The sequence below is a fragment of the Neovison vison genome, chromosome 1, assembly GCF_020171115.1.
Source record: "Neovison vison isolate M4711 chromosome 1, ASM_NN_V1, whole genome shotgun sequence".
NCBI lineage: Eukaryota > Metazoa > Chordata > Mammalia > Carnivora > Mustelidae > Neogale > Neogale vison.
In genome coordinates, this window is record NC_058091.1 from 303,671,574 (window position 1) to 303,694,211 (window position 22,638).

General features: G+C 48.1%; 1 protein-coding gene across 2 annotated transcripts in view; it reads left to right on the top strand.

Annotated features, from left to right (window-relative positions):
- Positions 1 to 22,638, top strand: part of MYO10 (myosin X) — a 213,488-nt gene that overhangs the window by 95,308 nt on the left and 95,542 nt on the right. For both annotated transcript variants that reach the window (XM_044233626.1, XM_044233636.1), the window contains exon 4: positions 12,966 to 13,153. In XM_044233626.1, the coding sequence (XP_044089561.1) occupies positions 12,966 to 13,153 (188 nt within the window). The remainder of the gene's footprint in view (positions 1 to 12,965; positions 13,154 to 22,638) is intronic.

Below are 22,638 nucleotides of genomic sequence, written 5' to 3' on the forward strand. Positions count from 1 at the left end.
TCAGCAGCGTTTGGGCTGGGGGGTGTAGAAAGCACCCCGTCTTTGCGAGAGGTTTTGGAAGAGAGAGCTTACCCGAGGTAAAAACTTCAAGACGAGTTGCTCGGAAGTGGTGTGCTGTAGACTGCGGAGGGACGGTGGGCGGAGAGAAAGGTTCCAAAACGCCCGAGCGAAGACATGGAGGCTTTAGCCCAAGGGGCAGGGGGTGGGGAGTGAGGGAAGGGGGGGAGCGTGGGGGAGGAAGGGGGTTTTCACGACTCCCAGCCTTGTGGAGCTACTGGCCGTGAGAACGCGGCCCTGGCAGTTCTGGCAGCTCCTCCAGGCGAGGAGAGCAGGGAGGACGAGTCGGTTTTGGACGCCTGCCCTACTGTAGTCTCTGGAGCCTGGATCACTTCAAATTGTTATGTCCCCAGCGTCTAAACACAGTGTCGACAAGAGCCGACGAGGTTTCCCTTGTCCGGAACGTAAGCTCTGCGTCCGCCAAGCGGGCTCCGCGGCGTGGCAGTTTGGGTTTCCGGCCGGTGCAGGAGAAGCACGGGGTGTCCATTCTAGGGCTTGTGGCGCTTCGGGTCGATTGCGTGGGGGAGCCTCCTGCCCCAGCCGTGGAGGAGCCGTTCCAGACCACATCACGGGGGGAGCCGCGGGGAGCGCCCGAGCTCGTCTGCAATGAGGGCGCCGGGGATGGCTCCAGGGGGCCCCGTGCTCCGGTCCCCCCAGCCCGCCGGGTCGTCGGTCGGACTTCCCGAAGCAGCGGTGCAGAGACCAGAATCAGACGAGCCCGCCTGAAGAAGCTGGGGCCGTGACTAAAGATGAAACGTGTGTGTCAGCCCAGAAGAGCCCTCACAGCTTGCGTGTTTTTAGGTCTTTCCGAAATCCCGTCCCTTTGCTGATGGGGCGGTCCACACCGACTCCGCAGATGTGTTTGGTGATGATCCTGAGTTAACTCGGGAGCCTGCTGCTTTCTGCGAAGCGGGTTTTGTTCACCGCGGCCGGCCAGAGACGGGTTGGCAGAGCCGGCAGGTGAAGGGGAGACCCTGGGCCGCGGACGGTCGCTGGACCGGACGTGGGAGGGACTTGACCGTCTTGGACGTGCCCGTCTAAATCTGCATCTCATTTCCTGGAGCTGAGTGTTCCCCAAGCAGACTTGTTTTGGATTCATTTCCGTCCCATCCCAACCAGTGTCGAGTAACAGCGGCCTCTTTCGGGGACCGGGATGGCCTGGAAACGGGATGGCCGGCGGCCTGGGCATGGGCCTCGGACCAGGAAGAGCTGGAAGCCGTGCGGTTTTTCAGGGGCCTTTTTTCACATGAGATCGGGACCGGTGTTGCCAAGAGATGATTGCAACCATCTGGCTGACTCTGTGTATTTTTAAACTTCACCAAACATTCATGCTCTTGAGTGGCTACTCCCACATCGGCACACGATGGCGTCAATTAGGAATGTTGCTTTTACAATTTCTTTTTTCTTCCTTTCCTGCCTCTCTTTTGGGTCTCCTTCTGGGTCAGATTCCTTTCAACAAGGGGAAAGTTTTAATCAAAAATTTATTCAAATTAAATGGAAATGTCACTTCTAAATTTCAGAGCTTGACTTCAGTAAGAACTTGACTTATCTGTTGTCATCTAGTTTTCAGCCAACGTGAATGCTTAATGGTTTTTTTTTAATTGTTTAAAAATGTTTTGGGATGCCTGGGTGGCTCAGTTGGTTAAGCAGCTGCCTTCGGCTCAGGTCATGATCCCAGCGTCCTGGGATAGAGTCCCGCATCGGGCTCCTTGCTCGGCAGGAGCCTGCTTCTCCCTCTGCCTCTGCCTGGCATTCTGTCTGCCTGTGCTCGCTCTCTCCCTCTCTCTCTCTCTGATAAATAAATAAAATCTTTAAAAAAAATGTTTTAAAATTGTTTAGTTGGATAATGATGGCAAGCAGGGTTTTGTGTGTGTGTGTAGTAGTAGGTTTTTCTGTAGTAGTTTTTTTATGTAGTACATAGTGGACATAGAGCACTAGAACCCAGTTAAAGCATGAATTTATTTGGTGGATTTGTCCCCCCCCCCACAGCTGTCTACCTGGATGCAGCCCTGCTTGTGTGCCAGGCTGAGTGCTAAGCTCCAAGGATGCAAAATTACTCTCATTCACAGTAATTGTTCCTTGAAAGATTAGATGAATGAAAGGCACTGCCCCTCCAAGACCTCCCAGTTTGCTGGGGAAGGACACAAGCAAGCCATTGACAATTGCTCAGGGTGACCGTGAGTGGTGAAAGTACTCGGGACGTAATGAATGAGCATCCAAAGGAGGAAAGAAGGAAGAGGTCAAAGAATGGTCGCCAGCAGAAGCATTGGTCGTGCTGAGTTTTGATAGGGGAATTTGACCAGGAGGGAGGCTGGCTCATTTCTAGCAGAAGATCAGCATGTGCAAAGGCACGAACTAGTGGGGGGTGGGCATTTGTCCAACTGCGGGACATTCAAGATGCTGAAATGGGAGATGCCGCTGTCTTGTAAGGTGGTCAGGAGCAGGTGAGGAAGGGCTCCGTGTGTAAGTGGATGATTTGAATATACTTGTGACGGCTGTACCGGACAGCTTTAAACGCGAGTTCTGAGAGAACTCCCTCTGGCTGCAGGGAGATGATGGCTGAGTGCGGGGGGCATCCCCATCTAGGACCAGCAAGCTAGATGGGAAATGACGGGGTTCCAAACCAGTCCAGGGAGAGTTTGAGTATGAAGGATACTGAGAGGAAGAAGGAAAGTGTTTGATAGGCAAATAGGCAATGTCTACAGGGTGACTCCCAGATTTCTGGATTAGCTCTTTGGGCTGACCATGGTGCTTTGGTCAAGATGCCACGAAGCGAGGGGGGCCTGCGTGTGTCCGTCAGTGAAGCGTCTGTTCTTGATTTCGGCTCAGGTTGTGACGTTGAGCCCGTGTCGGGCTTCACGCTCCGCACGGAGCCGGCTTGAGGTTCTCTCTCTCCCTGTGCCCCTCCCCCAACTCGCATGTGTGTACTCGCTCTCTCTCGCTCTCTCAGTAAATAAATCACATCTTCAAAAAAAGAGATGTCACTAAGTGAGAAGAAATCGGTGTTTTGGGGAGCTCAGCCTTGCCCACGTGAGTCAGAGCTAAGGGCCACCGGAATGAAGATGTCCGTGTCCCGCTGGGCGTGTGGATGAAGCCCCACCCAGGATAAAGATGCCACTGCACGGAGCTGAGATGATGCAGAGGGAGGGAAAGGAGGGAACGGTGAATGAGGAAGAAATACGGCTGACGATTCCCCCTTCTTAAGTTTTCGCTGTAGGAAAGTGTGGCGCGGCCCCGACTTGAGCGGATTTTCCGAGTGTGTGTCAGTTGCACCTGTTTCCACATCCAACCACGTTCACGATCCCATGACGAAAAGCAGTTGTGGTTTTTATTTTCATTAACAAGAACAATAAATACTCTTGATTTGTGTCGTTGTCTCACGCAGCTGTCACGTGGGGTGACAGAGGACGTGTGTTTATGACGGAACAGAATCCCTGAAGCAGTGTTTCAGGGAAGGTAGCTCCAGGCTGGGGACCTCTTGGGTTCTGGTGACCAAACCTTGCTGCGTAGTCCATTCACTCCCGTGGTTGAATAGTGCCTTCCTAACCATGGCACGGAGCCCTCTGTATCTCAAAGCAGAGCATCTGAGGCCCCCGGGTCACTTTTGGCTTTCTGAGTTCGACCTGTTCCTTTGGGTGGGGGGGATGACCCAGTGGGCATTACAGCCTGACGCCGTCTGAAAATCTTGAATGGGTAGACTTTGGATTGAAGAAATGCAGTGAGTTTCTCCAGCAATTTTTTAAGCAACATGTGCGACAGCTGTTTCAGATTATTAAAGCGGGCAAGGAAATGTATTTTTTGGTGAGTTATGTGGAACTTCTCTGACTAGAAAAATTTGTTATGTGCTTCAAAATAGAACATCCTCTCTGTTTCTAAAGAGCCATTCAAATGACGAAGCTCTCTATTCTGGTGGAATTTGAATCCGATATGAAGAGGCCAGTACCTGGTCCCACCTCATGTTTGAGAGCTTCATGTGTCCAGAGTCTGAAAGTGCGTGATGTCATCATGGGGGTTTCGGAAACAGTAGAAATACCTTCTTGTGGAGGGATAAGTGGTTGAACACGTAATGAATATGTGTCACAGCTCTCGGGATTTCTTACCAAGTGATCTTTGCTTCCGTTGGTGCTTAATTTACAGCAAGGCTCTTCTTGGACCCCCTTTGCTTGTCAGTCACCGTTTTTACTTATATTACATTTGAACTGGGCTAATTCAGTGACTCTCTTATCCGTTTGTTTTAGCAAGACAGTAACCCATGCAGAGTGGTATGTTTTAAGATAGTGGGGGAAGGATAAGATGGCCTTGGCCATAATTATTTTTGCTAATAGACCTCTCGGATTTCACCTGATTTGTCCTCCTTTGAATAAGCGATTAGGGACGACTGCTGTTGTGGTTGCCATGTGGTTTTACACTTCTGTTTTAGGGGGGTTTGGAAGTGTCACTTGGCACGACCATGGGCATCGGCAACGAAAACTCGGTAACTGAAGCCCCTCCCCCACTAAGTCCGACTAATTCGTTAGGACTCGGGCTGTTCTCTCCCCTTTTGGGAGCCACTCAGACTGTCTTCTCAGATATCCCAGTTGAGTGACCCTGAAGACGGTGGGACTTGTTGGAGGGCTCCAAGCGGGAGGGTTGTCATCTTCAGAGTGTCACGGGTCAAGCATGGAGCTCGGACTGAACGCACAAGGCCCCTTTGGAAATCAGTGAGGAAGGCAGCTTTTATGAAAATCTGAGCGAGGCCGAGGTAGGAGTTGGAGGGAAGGACATAGAATCTAGAGTTCAGTGAAAGTGGAACGAACGGGCAAGACATAGAGTCTTTGGCCCCTGGCGATGAGCTGGACAGAGTCCGAGATAATCCCTGTTTCGTGCATGGGTGAGCGGTGGAGAGGGCCACCACAGACCCCCCGTGTGGCATACTGGGAGCCCGCGTTGCTGTCCTGGATCTCACTCACCGGTGCTGTGACTGTAGGGGCAGCAGTTAACCATTCCCTTGTCTGTCAGAGGAGGCTGGACAGTGGCCTTTGGCCTCCCCACATCTCAAGGTTGTGTTGGAGCAGGTGAGGGCTGTGAAGGTGTGTCTGTATGGGTCGGATTGTCCTCTGTGCCCCCCAATTATGAAATGTCACAGAAAGGTGGTTTGGGAATATGCAGGCTTGTCATTTAAAATCTGGTGACAAGCCTTTTAAGTAATGACTTAGGCCATTAGTGAGTAGGTGAAGTAGTAAAGCTCGTGCATTCATGCTTTAAGAGCCTAATTAACCTCTGTACAAAATGGAGGTCTTATATTAGACAGGCATTTTAAAAATTAATTGATTATTAAATTTAACTTAAATTCCAGTTATGGAGAGGCGTTTTTAATGCTACATGAGACAAGGTTTCCTGTAATCTTAAAAAATAAAAATAAGGATGCCCGGGTAGTACAGTGGGTTAAGCGTCTGACTCTTGGTTTTGGTTCAGGTCCTGATCTTAGAGTCGTGAGATCGAGCCCGGTAGTGGGCTCTGCACACAGTGTGGAGTCTGCTTGGGGTTTTGTCTCTGTCTGCCCATCCCACTCATGTTCTCCCCTTCTCTAAAATAAATAAAACTTTAAAAAAAAAAAAAGAGCTTTAAAAAAATGGGTTTTCTGTGTATACCAGGCACATATTTTACATATTCTTTTTTTAAAAAAATATTTATTTATTTATTTGAGAGACAGAGATCACAAGTGGGCAGAGAGGCAGGCAGAGAGAGAAGAGGAAGCAGGCTCCTCGCTGAGCAGAGAACCCGATGCGGGACTGGATCCCAGGACTCTGGGATCATGAGCTGAGCCAAAGGCAGAGGCTTTAACCCACTGAGCCACCCAGGTGCCCACACATTTTACATATTCTTTACTCTTTTTCTTCCTTTTCTTTCTTTTTTTTTTTTTTAAGGTGTCAGATTATTGAGTTTAGTTCAAATTAAGCCTGGTTGTTTGCTGTCCCCATGTTTGGGAGCCCGTTTGTTGAATTTACTGTCATGTATTTATTAATATTTGAGCTCTAATTAGATTATTTTGTCCCTGAAAATCTAAATGCCTTTCGCCTTCTCCCTTACTAAACAGTCTGTAATTTGTCACTGGAATATTTTTGTTTCTCAATTTGGGTTAAAATTTGAAAGTACATGTCTGGAAATGGAGTGTGATGCTTCTTGTTATTTACTCTTAATTCTGTGCTTGTTTTTACGTCTCTCCTTGAGATTATAAAAAAGAGATTGATATACTAATCAATACCAAACTTTGCAAATTTCAGTATCTTTTTAATTTTTAAAATGTGTAATTGTCATCAAATATATGCAAACTTTGTCATCTTAACGATTTTAAAGTGTAGAGTTAAGTAGTGTTACGTACGTTCACATTGTTGTGAACCTTTTAGAGCTCTTCAGTCTTCCAGAACTGGGTGGTTCATTCAGTTGAGCGTCTGACTCTTGGTTTCCGCTCAGATCGTTATCTCATGGGTCATGGGACCGAGCCCCATGTCAGGCTCTGCATTCAGCCAGGAGTCTGCTTGAAGAATCCCTCCCTTTGCCCCTTCCCCCGCTCATGTGTGCACACTCTCATGTGCACGTGCTCTCGCTTAAAAAAAAAAAAATCTTAGAAAAAAAAGAAAAATCAGTCCCCCATCCCCACTCACGCCAGCCCACGGCCGCTGCCATTCCACTTTCTGTTTCTGTGAATTTGACTGCTCTAGGTGCATGATTTCAGTGGAATCATACAATATTTGTCCTTTGGGACCAATTTATTTCTCTTAGCTTAATGTCTTTAAGGCTCATCCAGGTTGTGTGTGTCAGAATTTCCTTCCTTTTCAAGACTTATACTCCACAGTATGTGTATACTACATATTACTTAGCCAGTCTTCCTCTGATGGATACCTGGGTCGCTAACACCTTTTATCTATTGTGTACCATTTTTAAAAAACCCTGGAGGGCACTGGGTGGCTCAGTGGGGAGCCCCTGCCTTCAGCTCAGGTCATGATCTCAGGATCCTGGGATGGAGCCCTGCGTCAGGCTCTCTGCTCAGTGGGGAGCCTGCTTCTTCCTCTCCCTCTGCCTGCCTCCCTGCCTGCTTGTGGTATCTCTCTCTGTGTCAAATAAATAAATAAAATATTTTAAAAAATAAAAACGCTGGAGAATATGAAGTTTAAAAAACCATTCTTCACTCAGTAGGAATACAGCAAAGAAAATAAAGTGCTTGGAGAACATGGATTTAAGGAAAACCATGAAGAGATTCAAGACCTGTTATAAATATGTGTAGATTAGCTTTCTCTGCTAAGAGTATTTAATATGGCCTAAACTGGAGGAATTTTCTCTTTTCTTAGATTATATATTTTATATGTTAGAAGTCTCTACCACAAAGTAGGAAGGACCTCATCAGGAATACCTTCATTCTTAGAGCCACGTTGGAATGTCTCCATATACCACCAAGTGCTTGATCTTTTAAAATCTGGTGCAGCTATTTTAGATTTAAGTGATCTCTCTACACCTGGCAGGAAGGCTCCTGGACATTATGGAGACAGAGGAATTCAACTTTTCATCTGGCCTAAAGATATGCAAGTGTTCAGGGGGTGTGACCGGTCACATAGTTAAGGACAGGCACCTGCCAAAGTGTTCTTTTTAAAAAATATTTTATTTATTCATTTGACAGACGGAGATCACAGGTAGGTAGAGAGGCAGGCAGAGAGAGAGGAGGAAGCAGGCTCCCTGCTGAGCAGAGAGCCCGATGCGGGGCTCGATCCCAGGACCCTGGGATCATGACCTGAGCCGGAGGCAGAGGCTTTACCCACTGAGCCACCCAGGTGCCCCCAAAGTGCTCTTATGTTAACCTTAAAGGTGAAAATTTTAAGCAGTTGAAATACAGATCGTTTTTGAATGTGTGTCTTCATTTCATGCATTATGTGGCGTGTGCAATACGAGTAGAGTAAAAGCCTGGCTTGGTATCTTCCTTTTAACTATACAGCAAAGTGATCTCTTTTTTCTTTTTTTTTTAACAGCATCTTTTTTTTTTTAAAGATTTATTTATTTATTTATTTATTTGACACAGAGAGAGAGAGATCACAAGTAGGCAGAGAGGCAGGCAGAGAGAGAGAGGAAGGGAAGCAGGCTCCCCGCTGAGCAGAGAGCCCGATGCGGGACTCGATCCCAGGACCCTGAGATCATGACCTGAGCTGAAGGCAGCGGCTTAACCCACTGAGCCACCCAGGCGCCCCAGCAAAGTGATCTCTTACCTGCAGACTCTTTCAGCACCTTCCGCCATTTCTCCAACACCGCATCGTCAGAAGGAAAAGCCTACAGCCTTTTATTCCACGGAGATTTGGAGCCCCTCAAACAGTGCTACCTGGGGTGCGTGGGAAGGCTGAGAAGCTGCCGTCTGGAGGAGCCATCGCGAGCTCAGGATCTGGGCTTGGTGACGAGAAGACCGTGTCTGCCTCATCCAGTGTGAGCGTCATTGTTACAGGCTGAGAGACTGAATAAGACCAAAAATCCTTTAAAGCTTAGATTAGGTGCACTCACCTGGTTTTGAAAACACAAAGGCACATGCTATATGTTTCCAGAAGTTTTCCATCAAAATGGGGAAAATCAGGCTTTCTTACATAAAGTGGTGAAAGTCTATTTTTAGTAATATTTACACAGAACTTGTAATTTCTCAACAATGTATAATAAGGGACCACACGGTCTTCATGGCAGTTGACAAGATTGGAAGATGAGGAACGTATTTTCAACATCTTGTTGGGGAAGTCAGACATGAAGATCAATATTGTTTTAGGAAAAGCGTCCAACCACCAGAGCCATGGCAGTCCTTTGGCACAAATAGTGTCTTATAACTAAACCAACTTTGGATTTTTGTCTTTCACCGCAAATTATGTGCCTTTCGAGGTTCTCGGTGAAAGCGTTCTCTTGCACGGTGTGCGTGGTTTTCTTCTGTCTTGGAGTCAGGGTGGTAACTCAACAATGGAGCAACCTGTAGATGTGTTGGAATGATCTTGTGAGCCAGAGACACCGTGAGGTCTCAGCCAGCAGGCCAGCTCTGACTGTGTGGCAGGGACTGGGCTCAATGGGGAAAGGTCTCGTGATGCACCAGTGGGTCCACCAGGCACGACAGCCAGTTCTGCAGGGTACCACTGTGCTGAACGTCTGGCTTCCTCCTCTAGAATCACTGCGGGGTGGGGACTGGGGAGGGGGCACGTGCGGGCCGTTGGCAACTGCCATAGCCTCCAACCACGTTGTTGTTCTGAACCACTTCACAGCTGTTGCACTGGGCAAAGTGTGATATTAATTACTTAAAAAGAAGACCAGGCCTAAGACCATTTTGGATGTTCCAGCTTCACCTTTGCTAACAAACATTTAATGCCCTTGAATTTCCTACCCCCCTACAAAAACCATGTCCTCCACACTTCCGGGATGAGTGATCTTTTAAGCCACGCTGTATGACCAGTGGGGTTGCCCAACCAGGACAGGGTAGCATGAGGTTTTGACCAAAATGATCACTTTCTAAGTAAAGCTCTTGTGGAAAGGTTATGACACTCTTTATGAGTAAATCAATACTTTTTTTGAAAGAAAGACTTATCTCCCCAAATTTAAGAACTACCATACAAACATGTTATGAACAGGTGTGCACAATTTTTAAGACACAGGCTGGGCATATCATTTTTTTTTAAATTTTGGGGGTTTTTTTGTTTTGTTTTGTTTTTAAATAAGCTCCATGCCCAGTGTGGGGCTTGAACTCACAGCCCAGAGATTAAGAGTTGCAAGCTCTACTGACTGAGCCAACCAGGTGTTCCAAGGTATATCATTTTTTAAAAACTGTGTTAATAATGGGTTAATATCCCAATATTAATGATATTTAATTCTCAGCTTAATACCTTGTGACTTTTAAATTTTATTTGTAACTGAGAAAGAGGATTTCAGTGTGCCTACCCTGCTGTTTTAAGAGGGGAGGCATTAAGTGTCCTCATTTCTGCCAAAGTAGGAAAAAAGTAAGACAATATTTCAACAGAAGAAAATGATTTTTTTTTTTGAGTTTTGATTATTTCCAGAATATAAATAATAGTCGGGGCAGCTGGCTGGCTCAGTCAGAAGAACATGCAACTCTTGATCTCAGGGTCATGAGTTCGAGCCCCACATTGGGTGTAGAAATTACTTAAAAATTAAGAAAACTTTTAAAAAATCCTTAAAAAAAATAATCATACAGCTACCAAAAGGTAGAAGCAGGTCTGACATTTTAGACAAAGTAGTGGAAGGGGCTAGACACCCAGAGCCTCAAGCACTACCTGCCTGCCTGCTTCACCCCTGCAAACAGCTGACATGAAGGAAGGCACCAGTACCTGTGGTCAAAGCATTGATGGGATCTGAGTGTGTCCTCCAGGGAATCAGATGGTTCTCCATTTCCTTTAGAAGTAGGACATACCTTTCCCAGAGGAAAAAACAGTTTCCATCTTTCTTTATGGCCAGATCTTTCCCCCATGCCCTGACTGGGGAAAATAGACTTTCTGGCAAGCTGAGGTTTCCAAAGACCTGAACATTTCCCCACTAAGGCACTCTTATCTTTTTTTTTTTTTTTTTAATGGAGGTGAACATATCATAACAGAAGATTAACCATGTTAAAATATGCAATTCAGTGTATTTAGGACATTCACAATGTTGTACAGACAGCCTCTTGTCTCATTCCCAAGTATTTTCATCACCCCAAATGGATACCCTATATCCATCCACTAAGCAGTCCCCACCCACCCGCCATTTCTGCCTCCTCCCCCTGCCTATAGTAACTACCCCAACCTGTCTTTATGGATTTACCTTTTCTGGATATGGATGGGAACTTCGGTGTCCGGCTTCCTCACCTTGGTGTGATGTTGTCAGGGTTCCTCCCCACAGTAGCACGCCTCGGTATTTTATTGCTTTGTGGGGCGGAATAATAGTCCATTGAATGGGTGCACCACACCTGGTTGACCCGCCCATCGGGTAATTGACATCTGTGTGGTTTGACCTTTAAGCTTGTGTGAACAATGCTGCACTTGTTTTTAGTTCTTTTGGTTAAATATCTAGGAGCGGAGTCATTCGTCATGTGATAATAACTTATGTTTTTAACCTTTTTGGTTCAGATATTTCTAAAACGTAAACTCCTTACATTTGAAGCTTGTTCCATGGAGCATATGATACTTTGCTGGGCGTTCCTGGCCGTCCCTGTGACTGTAAATGAGAACAGATTGTCACAACGTGGTACAGATGCTCTCAGGATGTTAGGACTCCCTGCCCCGTGTTGCATGCTTTTCCTTTCCCTGTGCTGCATCGCTGTGTCTTGCCAAGGGATATGAGAAGCCTCTGCAGTTGGGTTGCTTGGATTCACATCTCCCCTCTACCATTTCCTGGCCACGTGGGTGAACACGACACCGTCACTATGCCTGTTTCCGCCTGTGAAAAATCAGGCTAGTAGAATTGTGAAGCTCCTTAGATTATTGTGAATGTGAAAGCGTCAGGCCCCCCATGTGGATCAGCTCGGGGGGGTCATAACAAAATATTGACTGGGTGGCTTGAACAGACAGTGATTTTCTCATAGTTCTGGAAGCTAAAGGTCCAAGGTCAAGGTGTTGGCCGGGTTGGCTTCTCCTGAGGGCTCCTTCCTTGCCTTGCAAATGGCTGCCATCTTACTGTGTCCTCGAATGGTCTCTATCTATGCACACACATCTCTGGTGTTTCTTCCTAAAAGGAGGGCAGTCAGATTGGATTAGGGCTCGCCGGAACAGCCTCACTTTAATGTAATCATCTCCTTAGAGGCCTTAGCTCCAAATACAGTCACATTCCGAGGTATTGGGGGTCCAAGCTTCAACATAGGAATTTTGGAGGGCCAGTGCAGCACTTGGCACAGTGCGTGTGAACCGTCAAAGGTGGTGGTGGTGGTTACGGCGCTCGCCTCCACCCCTGCAGTCTGCTGCCGCCGCTGTGTCTGAGGCTAGAAACCTGGTCATCAAACTCCGTCTGCGTTTCCTGCAGAAGTCCAAGAGAACAAGTTTGGTCCATATGGACGAGGCGGCAGGCCTTGTGTGTTCATAGATGTAGCCTCTCTGCTTTGCTGCTCTGAAGATTTTGCTTAATTTCTGGCCCGGATTTTGTTCCAGAAGGGGAAGATCGTCAGGCATCTCAGATCCAGACCACTTCTGTGGCGTCCAGAATTTTCAAAATGGTCTTGATACTGTTTTAAAAGGTTAAAGATACATGACATAAAATTTACCATTTTGACTGTTTTTAGGTGTACTGTCCAGTGTATTTGCAGGGTTGTGTAACTGTAACCACAAATCTACCTCAAGAATCTTCTCACCATCTTAAACAGAAGCTCTGAACCCATTAAACAGTAACCCTCCGTTCCTCTTGGCCCCGGCCCCTTGGTGTTGCTCACGTTCTTTCTTTAATCCTGCTCTTTCCTGAGAGCCGCCTGATGAGGAAGGAGCCTGGGCTGTGGACGGTCCTTTGTACCCGGCACGGGATGAGGAGGTCACCGGGAACAGGGATCTGGGCCTGGGCTGCTTCCCCATCTTTCTGTGGTTTACCTGTCACTGCGAGTCCTCTGAAATGGCTCCATTGATTTGGATAGAATGACAAGATTCTGTACCAAAAAGGTGGAGGAAAAACATATGCCAGGGACAAAGACAGGGGAGCCCTGTCTTTCCTCTTCAAGCAGACCCAGGTGGATTCTGTTAAGGCTGGCGACAGGGGCTGCTTTGGGGAGGTGTGACAGGTCCCTCCCTTTCGGAGTGTGGAACAGCGTGAAGTTGAATCCAGCCTCGTCTGTCTCTGTCCCAGCGTGAGTGGACATGGCACACCCTAGTCCTGCACCCGACCCCCAACCCTGGCCACCCAACCACATGTAACCCGGCATCCTTCTGTCTCCCTGCCCCGTGTGCCTGCAGACCTACATCGGCTCCATCATTGCCTCGGTGAACCCCTACAAGACCATCGCCGGGCTGTATGAGCGGGCCACCATGGAGCGCTACAGCAGGTGCCACCTGGGGGAGCTCCCCCCCCACGTCTTTGCCATCGCCAATGAGTGCTACCGATGCCTGTGGAAACGCCACGACAACCAGTGTGTCCTCATCAGGTAACCGGGCCGCTGTGAGACCGGCAGAGGGCTGGGCAGGGGGCCACGCGGGAAGCTGGCGTCAGGAGCCCAACCACTGCCCGCTGGACCAGCGGCGCCTTCCCGGGCAGCCCCAGGACACAAAAGCTGCTTAGAAGGTGAATGAGAAAAATGTTTAGTAGGTACCTGAGCTCCTCAGACGGGATTTCTGTTTCGAATAGCTTGACCAGTGCGTCTTTCCAAAGACCCAAGCTCACTTAGAAAAGAGCAAGACATTCCACATTTGTTGGCTCTTGGCCTTAGAATAACTCTTCCATTTTTCTTTTTCTTTTTTTAAATTTCCCTTAATTATTCTTTGTTTTATTCCATTGTGGCATCGTCCTTCTGTGGATTTAAGAAAATGTGCTCCGTTCAGCAGCACATATACTGAAAGTGGAAAGAAAATGTGGTGTTCTTTCATATTTAAAGTGTTTTATATATATGTGTGTGTATATACAGGTTTATATTTATAATCATATATATATGATTCTAGACCGTATATATACGGTCTAGAATCAGAAGGCATGTATATTTGAGCAAGAGATCTTTTTTCTTTAATTCAGTCTCTAGTAAGATTAAATAGAATTTCCCAAATGGGAACATTTTAATGATTTTGAATTTTATTAAACTACCAGAAGCGGCACCTGGGTGGCTCAAGCTGGGTAAGCGTCTGACTCCTGATTGCAGCTCAGGTCATGATCTGAGGGTCATGAGATGGAGCCCTGAGTCAGACTCCGTGCTCAGTGGAGAGCCTGCTTGGGATTCTCGCCTTCTGCTTTTCCCCCAACTTGTGTGTGCACGCCTTCGTCTCTCTCTGTCTCTCTTAAAAAAAAAGAAACTACCAGAAGACCCTCTATCAAAACATATCACTAGGAACTGCCTTAAAAAAGCAATGGAATATATTTCTTTAAAGATATTTCTTTTGTGGAGCACCTGGGTGGCTCAGTGGTTAAGCATCTGCCTCTCAGTTTTGGCTCAGGTCATGATCTCAGGGTCCTGGGATCGAGCCCCGCGCCAGGCTCTGCCATCAGTGCAGAGTCTGTGCCAGATTCTTTCCCCCTCTCTGCCCCTCCCCTAGCCCATGCTTTCTCTTTAATTAAAAAAAAAAATTATTAACTAATTCAAATTGGCGTCATCACTTACATTCTATGACATCCAGTTGGATCTTCTTAATTCTTTAGATCAGAATCATGTTCTACTGGTGCTCAGCACCCATGGATAGAACCCAGAGCCGATGTGCTGGGCCTCACTTTCCATGATGTTTCCGTGGAGTGTCCGGACCCTCGCCTCATTCCTGCTCACGGGCACGGCTGTCCCTGAACGCCTGTAGTGTGCCATGACGGCTGGTGGGAAAGATTTTGACTTCTGTTATAGCTGATTTTCTAGTCCCCACATAATTGTGACAAAATAATTACATTATTTCAAGAGGAAAGGATGAGGCATTTTGGATTTCAGTGGGATGATGAATAAGACCCTCCTTTCCCCTCCGAATTTCTGATCCAGCGGAAGTTCAGACAGGTGGAGGGCCGTATGTCTGCTTTAGACTTGAACCCAACCGGGCTGGCTAACATTGAAGCCCCCAGTTAGGCGAAAGCACCTGACCAGGATTCAGGTAGGTTAAGGGGTGGCCACGATCACTGCCGGAAGCCAGTTCCCAGCTGTTGAGGAGCAGACCGGCCCTTTCCCCCGGTCACCTGTTGGGGAAGCCACCTCAGCTCCTGTGGCGGGGAAGGGACGGGGTGGAGGGACTGGCAGACGTGCCAGAGGATGGCCCTCACTGAAACCCTAGGGACAGGAATCACAGCCCCCCACTCCCCCCAGCTGAGGACATTTGGGAAACACAGGGTCCCATGTGGCACCAGTTTGAAGATGACTACGCTGATGGTTTCTGAAGGCTTGGTGTGTTTTGGACATGGTGCCAGGAACATTTCCAACGTCCTCTCATTCAGGCATCAACCTTCCAACAGACCTTTGATGTATGTGGCTGCTTGTTAGTATCTGTAGGAGCCACACACAGGAAAATGACTTAGGGATTATATTCTTCTTACTGATGGTTTTTGCACATTACGCTAGCGCATGGGTCCTTGCTTTTACAACAAATCAGAATTACATGAATAGAAGAGCAGATGTTTGCCTTTTCCATTCTACCTCTCTCTCTGCCCCTCTTAGGGGAGGCGAGCATCTGAGCAGATACACTCTTTCGTTAATCATTTGGATCTTGCTAATGTCCTGAGTTGTGGAAATACCTTGGAGGGAGCAGCTATCCATTTAGTTAAGTAAATGAGTCATTACGACTTGTAGTTCTTCAAAATGAACCTATTTAATATATTTAAAAGCGTGTTTTCAAGGGTCCCGTTTCCAATGAAGACACTTGCCTCATGTCTGGAAGCCCTGTTTGTAGACTGTTGCAGGAATTTAACCAAAGCTCAGAGGTTAGAATGTAAGGTCCCCATTTCAGCATACAGAATATAATTTAATAAGGTTAACAGAAAGAAAGAAAACGTGATGTATTTTTAAGAAGATCAAACTGTATTCCATCCTTAAGTACCTAAATATTTGCCATTGATAATTGCTTGTGTTTCTTATGTTCGATGGGAAAAATGAGAGGATGACTCAGAGATCGCTGGCCAGACAGCGTCGCTTAGGAAGAAAGAGGAAAATCAAATGAGGTCATTGTGCGTGTGTGTGTGTGTGTGTGTGTGTGTGTGTAATAAAACGGAAAGGGGTTGGCATTTTCATGCCAATGACTGCGGTATTTAAAAGTAAGGTGGGAGGTAGAGGGGGAATGGATCCCAAATAGAAAGCCCCCATTGTGTGACAGAGTAACTGTATTTACCGCTGTTTTTAGCAGTAAATTTAACAATTTAACTCAGGAAACAGAGTCTTTAAGAACACGGTTCTCATTAAAATGTGTCTTGTTTAATAAATCTCTCTGGCAGGTTTTTTTGTGTTGTTGTTTTTAGTGGGAGTCGGGCTGTGGGAATTCAGAGAAAATTGAGTCTAAAAATGAACCGGGTAGGGGCCTGTAGCTAGATTTCCACGGGCGTCATCTGCCCCCTAGTGGATTCAACGTGTTTTACGCCTGTGGAAACTTTCTACAACCAGAAAATAGGCCTGTTTGGCCTTAGAGAGGACTTCAGAGATCCATTTTCCCCTCCCTTCACGAGCCTAGGTCACTTGGTCACAGTCCCCAGCATCTTGTGTAGCAGTGCCAGATCTCTGGGTTTCTAGTCCAAGCTTCTTGGTGTTGGTCTCACTTGCAAGCTTGTCAGCTCTCCCAGGCTCTTGTTTTACCTTTTGGTTTACATTTAAGCAAATGCTTATGCTATTACAGTTTTTAAAACATGCTGAAAACTTGATTTTTTTTTCTTTTTTCGTCTAACTAGCAAGATCAGCATTTGACCTTGGTTGATCTGGTGCATTTTACATTGACTTGGGCTCCTCGTACATTGATGGGGCAAATGGGTTTCTTACAGTCTGTTGGTACATATGATCTTTTAAGATCTGTAGTGTGAGTCAGGCCTGTGTGGCTAATCCACTATGAAATGAGTCGCCCGGGACAGCGTCTGGGAGAGGGCCAGCGTTCAACAGCTGTCAGTCCAAGCATAGATATACAGAGCAGCTGTGGATTTGGGACCTTTGCTTTGCTTGGCCTGTTTTGGTTTTCCAAAATGGGATTGATTATCCACCTAATGGATAATTAGGTATTCAGTCTTCTAGTTCTAAGACTATGTTTATAAATGATCAAACTGGAAGAGTAAGCAAAACTTGCCGTCCAGGGTTAAAAAGGCACCAGCCTGAACAGGACTTGAAGCAGACCTCGTGCTCACGTAATACGGCAGGTTACTGAGCTAGACTTTAGCAGTTAAAAATAATAATAATAATAGGGGTGCCTGGGTGGCTCAGTGGGTTAAGCTTCTGCCTTCGGCTCAGGTCATGATCTCAGGGTCCTGGGATCGAGCCCCACATCGGGGTCTCTGCTCAGCAGTGAGCCTGCTTCCCCGTCTCTCTACCTGCCTCTCTGCCTACTTGGGATCTCTCTCTCTGTCAAATAAATAAATAAAATCTTTAAAAATAAATAAATAAAATGAAATAAATTAAAAAAATAATAATAAAATACAGTCGTTGCCGTTAGGAACTTCTTCTCTGTTGGGCAGAAACTGATGCAACTAACTGATTTCAGTACAAGCTGTCAAATGCTGTCATGGAACTAGGTCCGTGGCTGCTCAGAGGAGGTGGTGGTTATCTCAGGAGCAGACCATGCTTCATAGAGGAAGTGATGTGGGATTGTGAGCCAAAGAATGTGTAGGAATATGGCTGGCTTAGAGGGGAGGAAGGGCACAGAAGCATTTGCCAAAACATTCAGAAAAACAAGGGTCATTAGGCTACGGAAGGTAGCCCCTGTCCTCTCCATGGAGCGCCGTCACTCTGGTCTCTCCCTGGCTCTCCGGGCCGTCCGCACTCCTCCACGGCTCATCTCTCACCCAGCCTTCCCCTCTCGGGTCTGCAGATCCCCCTGGTCTTAGACGCCTCCCCCTGCACCCATCCCTAAGCCCCATCCAGCCGGTTTCTCCTCCAAGTTCCAGACGTGTGTCCAGGTGCCCGTGACGTTCCATCAGAGATGTCGTGTGGGCATCTCGAGGGTGACGTGTCCTAGATTCATGCTGCATTTCTCCCAGAAGTGCATTCCTCCTCTCATGGTCTCGTTCTCAGCACGTTGTACTCTCCCTCCTACCAGCTCCCAAGCCGGAGAACAAGAAGTCCTTGGAGCTAGAAGTCCTTCTCCTCCATAGGCCCCCCCCAACCCCTGGCCCCCATGAAGATAGAAGTCCGCACAGTGAAGCGTACTGACCTGATGTAGATGGCTCAGTGGTTGGTGACAGACGTGCACGCCTGTGTCGTGATGCACAGATCCTCCCGCTGGGAAGCTCCCGGACGTGCAGGAGGCGCTCCCTCACCGCCTGATGTTTACCGCCCTCCTGACGGGGCGGCCAGGCTCCCGGAGCGCTCTCTCCCTTGCGCTGTCCTGCAGCCTCTCACTTCCTGTCCCTGCTGTCCCCGCCCCTGTCACTGTCCTTCTACCCTCACCTCTCTCTCCCTCCCTTTCTGTGCATTCACTCCATCCCCTCCTCCACACAGAGCGGTTCTTGAAAACCTTGAACCTGATCATGACACTCTCCTGCTTAAAAACGGCCTTGTGACTTTGATCTTGCCTATGAAATTGTCTCAGAACTTTTACTCAGGGGGGCCCCTGGGTGGCTCAGTCATTAACTGTCTGCCTTCAGCTCAGGTCAGGATCCCAGGGTGCTGGGATCGAGCCCCGCATCGGGCTCCCTGCTCGGCAAAATCCTGCTTCTCCCTCTCCCACTCCTCCTGCTTGCATTCCCTCTCTCGGTCAAATAAATAAAATCTTTAAAAAAAAAACACACAAACTTTTAATATGGCCTAGGAGGCCCCCTATTAGTGCGTTGGGTTATTTTCCTTTCTCTTTTTCATTATCATAGTTTGTTTTGTTTTGTTTTCACAGTCTAAGCTCATTTGGGCTCATCTCGATGCCCATGTGTTCTCTGTAGCCTGTGTTTGTGTTCGCAGTCATGTTGGCGCCAAGGCTGGGGACTCTAATTGCCGTGGGCTAATAAGAAAAATGTAGGACCGGCTATGTAAGGGATGTGTTTGCTGCAAGGGAAGGTAAAATAACATCCTGATTGCCGCACGGGTTCCTGCTCCCTGGCGGCGAGGAGGAGGAGGGAGGTGGGGCGAAGGAGTCCCCACGTAGCCCGCGGTGGAGCGCCGGGCCCCTCGCACAAGCCGTGAGACTGTCCCAGCACAAAGAGCTCCTCAGCTTGAGCAAAATGACCCTAACCGGTGGGCTAAAATCAGCCCTGTTAATTTGGATTTGGGGGGTGTTAATAGTGTGTCGTCTTCAATCTGGCTTCATAGTTCTGTGATGAGGATTAGCAAGGACCTAGGTGCGTCGCTGCAGCTCACGGCTCTTGGTCGTAGGTGGGCTCTGTCGTAGTGTCCGTGTCGCCAAGCAGGTAACTCAGCGCTGACATTCTCTGCCCGGAGGTGATGTCCGATCCCTCAGGTGAAGGGAGCCATCCGACAAGACTGCCCCCCCACCCCCACTTCAGACGCTGGTCACACGGCCAAGTCGCCTGCTTCTGATGGCCGTGGATTGGAGGCTCTAACCGACCCCCTTGCCACTTCAATGAATTTGCTAGAAGGGTTCATAGAACTCAGGAAACCAGTTTACTTACTGGGTTACTGGTTGATTATAAGAGAGCTGGGAGAGGCGTACAGGGCAGTACAGGGCAAGATATCGGGGAAGGGCCCTCGGCTTCCTTCCACGCGTTCACCAACCTGGAAGCTTTCTCAACGGCACCTCCCGCCCCGTCCTCTGGATTTCTATGTGGGCTTCGGTGCATAAGCATGATTGATTAAATCCTTGACTCTTCATCTGGAATTCAATTTCCAGCCCCTCCCCACTCCCCAGAGGTCAGCGAGGGGAGAAGGAATTGAAGGTTCCAGCCTTCTGATACTGTGGTGGGTGCCCCTGGCAAGCAGCGCCACACAGGGGCTTTCCAGAAGTCACTTCGTAATGTAACAAGTGATGTCTTCACTGCTGTCATCATTTAGGAAGTAATGAGGGTGTTTGGAGCTCTGTGTCAGAAAGGAAGATGAAGACCCAATACATATTTCTTCTTATAAATAATCCGGATATCACACACCTATAACAGGTGTATTCTGTGTTACACCTATCATTACAATGATGGGCAACTTAAAAATGTCTGGGGGTGGGATTCATGATCCCTTGCGATCCCACTCCCCTACCTAAAACAACTAGTCCGGGGCCCCTGGATGGTTCCGTCAGTTAAGGCACTGACTCTTGGATTCGGCTCAGTCACCATCTCAGGGTCACGATCTCAGGGTCATGAGGCCAATTCCTGCGCCAAGGTGTGCGCTGAGCGTGGGATCCTTGCTCAGTGGAGAGTCTGCTTCTCCCTCTCCCGCTGTTGCTCCCCCTGCCTGTGCTGCTTCTCTCTCTTTCTCTCTCAAGTAAATAAATAAATAAATACTTTTTAAAAAGATGCTTGAAGATGTATGATACAGCGAGAAAAAACGTAGCTGCAGATTGCCGTAGGCAGATATCCATAGCTGGTTAATGGCGGTGAGGGTCCCAGATTTTCTTCTCCTCGACCAAGTCTTGTTGGTTTCGAGTCTGAATGGTATATGCTCTGTCATTGTATCTTTGCCATGTTCTGGTCATTAAGGTAGGCTAATTGCTGTAACAAGCAGCCCCCCAGAATCGCAGGGGCGGAACACAGGAATGCTTCTTGCTCATTTTGCAACCCCACGGGGAAAGGCGAGAGACTTGACTTTATGCCACATGTCACTTTGCTCAGAGCTGGGCCTGACAGAGGGCCTCTAGCTGGCAGGCTCAGGAGAAACAGCCTAACGGACCATGAAGAGGGGGTTTTACCCACCAGCCATGGAAGCTGTCTCTATCCATCCCTCTTGCTCTGTGGTTCAGCTGGCCACGTTCAGTCCCTGTTACCACTGGTGGCTGTCCTCACTGTAAGAGAGGTCGACCCGTTTTCCACTTCCTTGTGCCGGAGGATAAAGAAGTGGTTTGGGAAACGTTACCTTATTTCTGTTTCATATGTTTTAACCAGAGAATTTAGCCGTTTTAAGTTCTGTTTGTCTTAATGTAATTGAATCAACAATGACTGGCTAAGTGTATGAATTTTTTTAAATATCAAGAATTACTTGGGACGCCCGGGTGCCTCAGTCATTAAGTGTCTGCCTTCGTCTGAGGTCATGATCCCGGGCTTCTGGGATCCAGTCCTGTGTTGGGCTCCCCGCTCGGTGGGGAGTCTCCTTCTCTCTCTACCCCCTCCCCTCTGCTTGTTCTCTCTCAAGTAAAATAAAATGTTTTTGTTTTAAGTTCATTTAGATCTCTTCTTGCAGTTTTTCTTAGTTTCACTGGATCTTAGCGAATGCCCCCTGCGCGCCGGGCACTGGTCTAGGCAGGGACCAGTGATGTGAGGAACATGGAGGTACATGCTAAGCCCTGTGCTAGGAAGATCCTGGTTGCTGATGACAGAAAACCCAACCGAAGTTGTCCTAACTCGGATAACATCAGGCAGGGCGCTTCTCTGATTTTCTTGGCTTTTATTTCATCATCTCAAGATAGGTGCCCGCAGCAAGGGGGACGTTTCTGCCTGGTGTCTCTTGTGTGTGCCCAAAGCTCCCCAGGAGCCCTTGACTTGCTTGACATGAAGACTCGGGCTGCGGTCCTCACACCTGCCCGTGGCCAACGCCGTCACTTGCAGAAGGAACGAAATGACCGCGATTGGCCTAGCCCATGAGGATTCCCTGTGGGCCTGCGCCGCCCAGCTGGACACGCCGGGGTCATCCCTTGATCCTTTCCTCTCCTTTGTTACATGTGGTTAATCATTTACCGTGTTTTCAGCAGACTTCCTCTTTCATAACTTCCCAGATCGTGACATTCACGAAGGGCAGCTTTTTTAGGACCAAGTGGAACTCGTCTGTGTATCTCGCCCATTTAGCAATTATTAAAGTGCTACCTTGCTATATCATTGGCATTGCTGTTCTGTACTTACACCTTTTTCTGTTCCCTTTAAGTCTTATTTAGAGAGAGCACGCAGGCGTGAGCCGGGGGAGGGGCAGAGGGAGAGAGAATCTCTGCGGACCCCTCACTGAGCACGGAGCCTGATGTGAGGCTCGATTTCATGACCCCGAAATCATGACCTGAACCAAAATCAAGAGTTGGGTTCTTAACCCACTGACCCACCCAGGCGCCACTGTTACTTAAACCTTTAGTTAGAAGTTCCCTGCCTCCACGGTACCGAGCATGGTATCTTACACAAAACTGAGTTTCTCTTTCCAAACCTGTGATCCCCGCGCCTTCTTGTCCACGTCCTTGCTTGCCCAGGACAACACCAGCTCTCTTGCGGGCCCCGTGCTCCTTCCAGAACATTACCTCCAGAGCCCTGTTCTTCCCAGGACCCCTTGATGAGCTCAGCATTCGCCTTCCGTCTCCTGTGATTGCCTCTGAGCCCTCACACCCCATCCTCTCCACTTTCCTTCCCCACCACCTAACCGAAATCCCGCCCCCTAGTGGTCTTCCCAAGCTCATAGCGCTCTTGTGCCCAGATCCCTCCCTTTCTCTTTGCGTGGCTCATGGTTGCCCGTTCAGTCAAGGGGCAACTTGAACCTGGTTTACTTCTCTCACTGGCCTCCCCTTCCCTGCATGGCTTTGTTCACTTTCCCTCAACCATCCCGAGGGATCTCTGTGGGATGTCGGACTCAGACCCGGTGTTATGTCCCAGACGTGGGTGCTTAGTGCCTCTCTCCAAGGATTAGTGTGGAATCACATGATTCTGTGTGTGCGTCCAGGACTAGTGGGGTCATTCCCTTGTCTCCTCAGCCATGTTCACAAA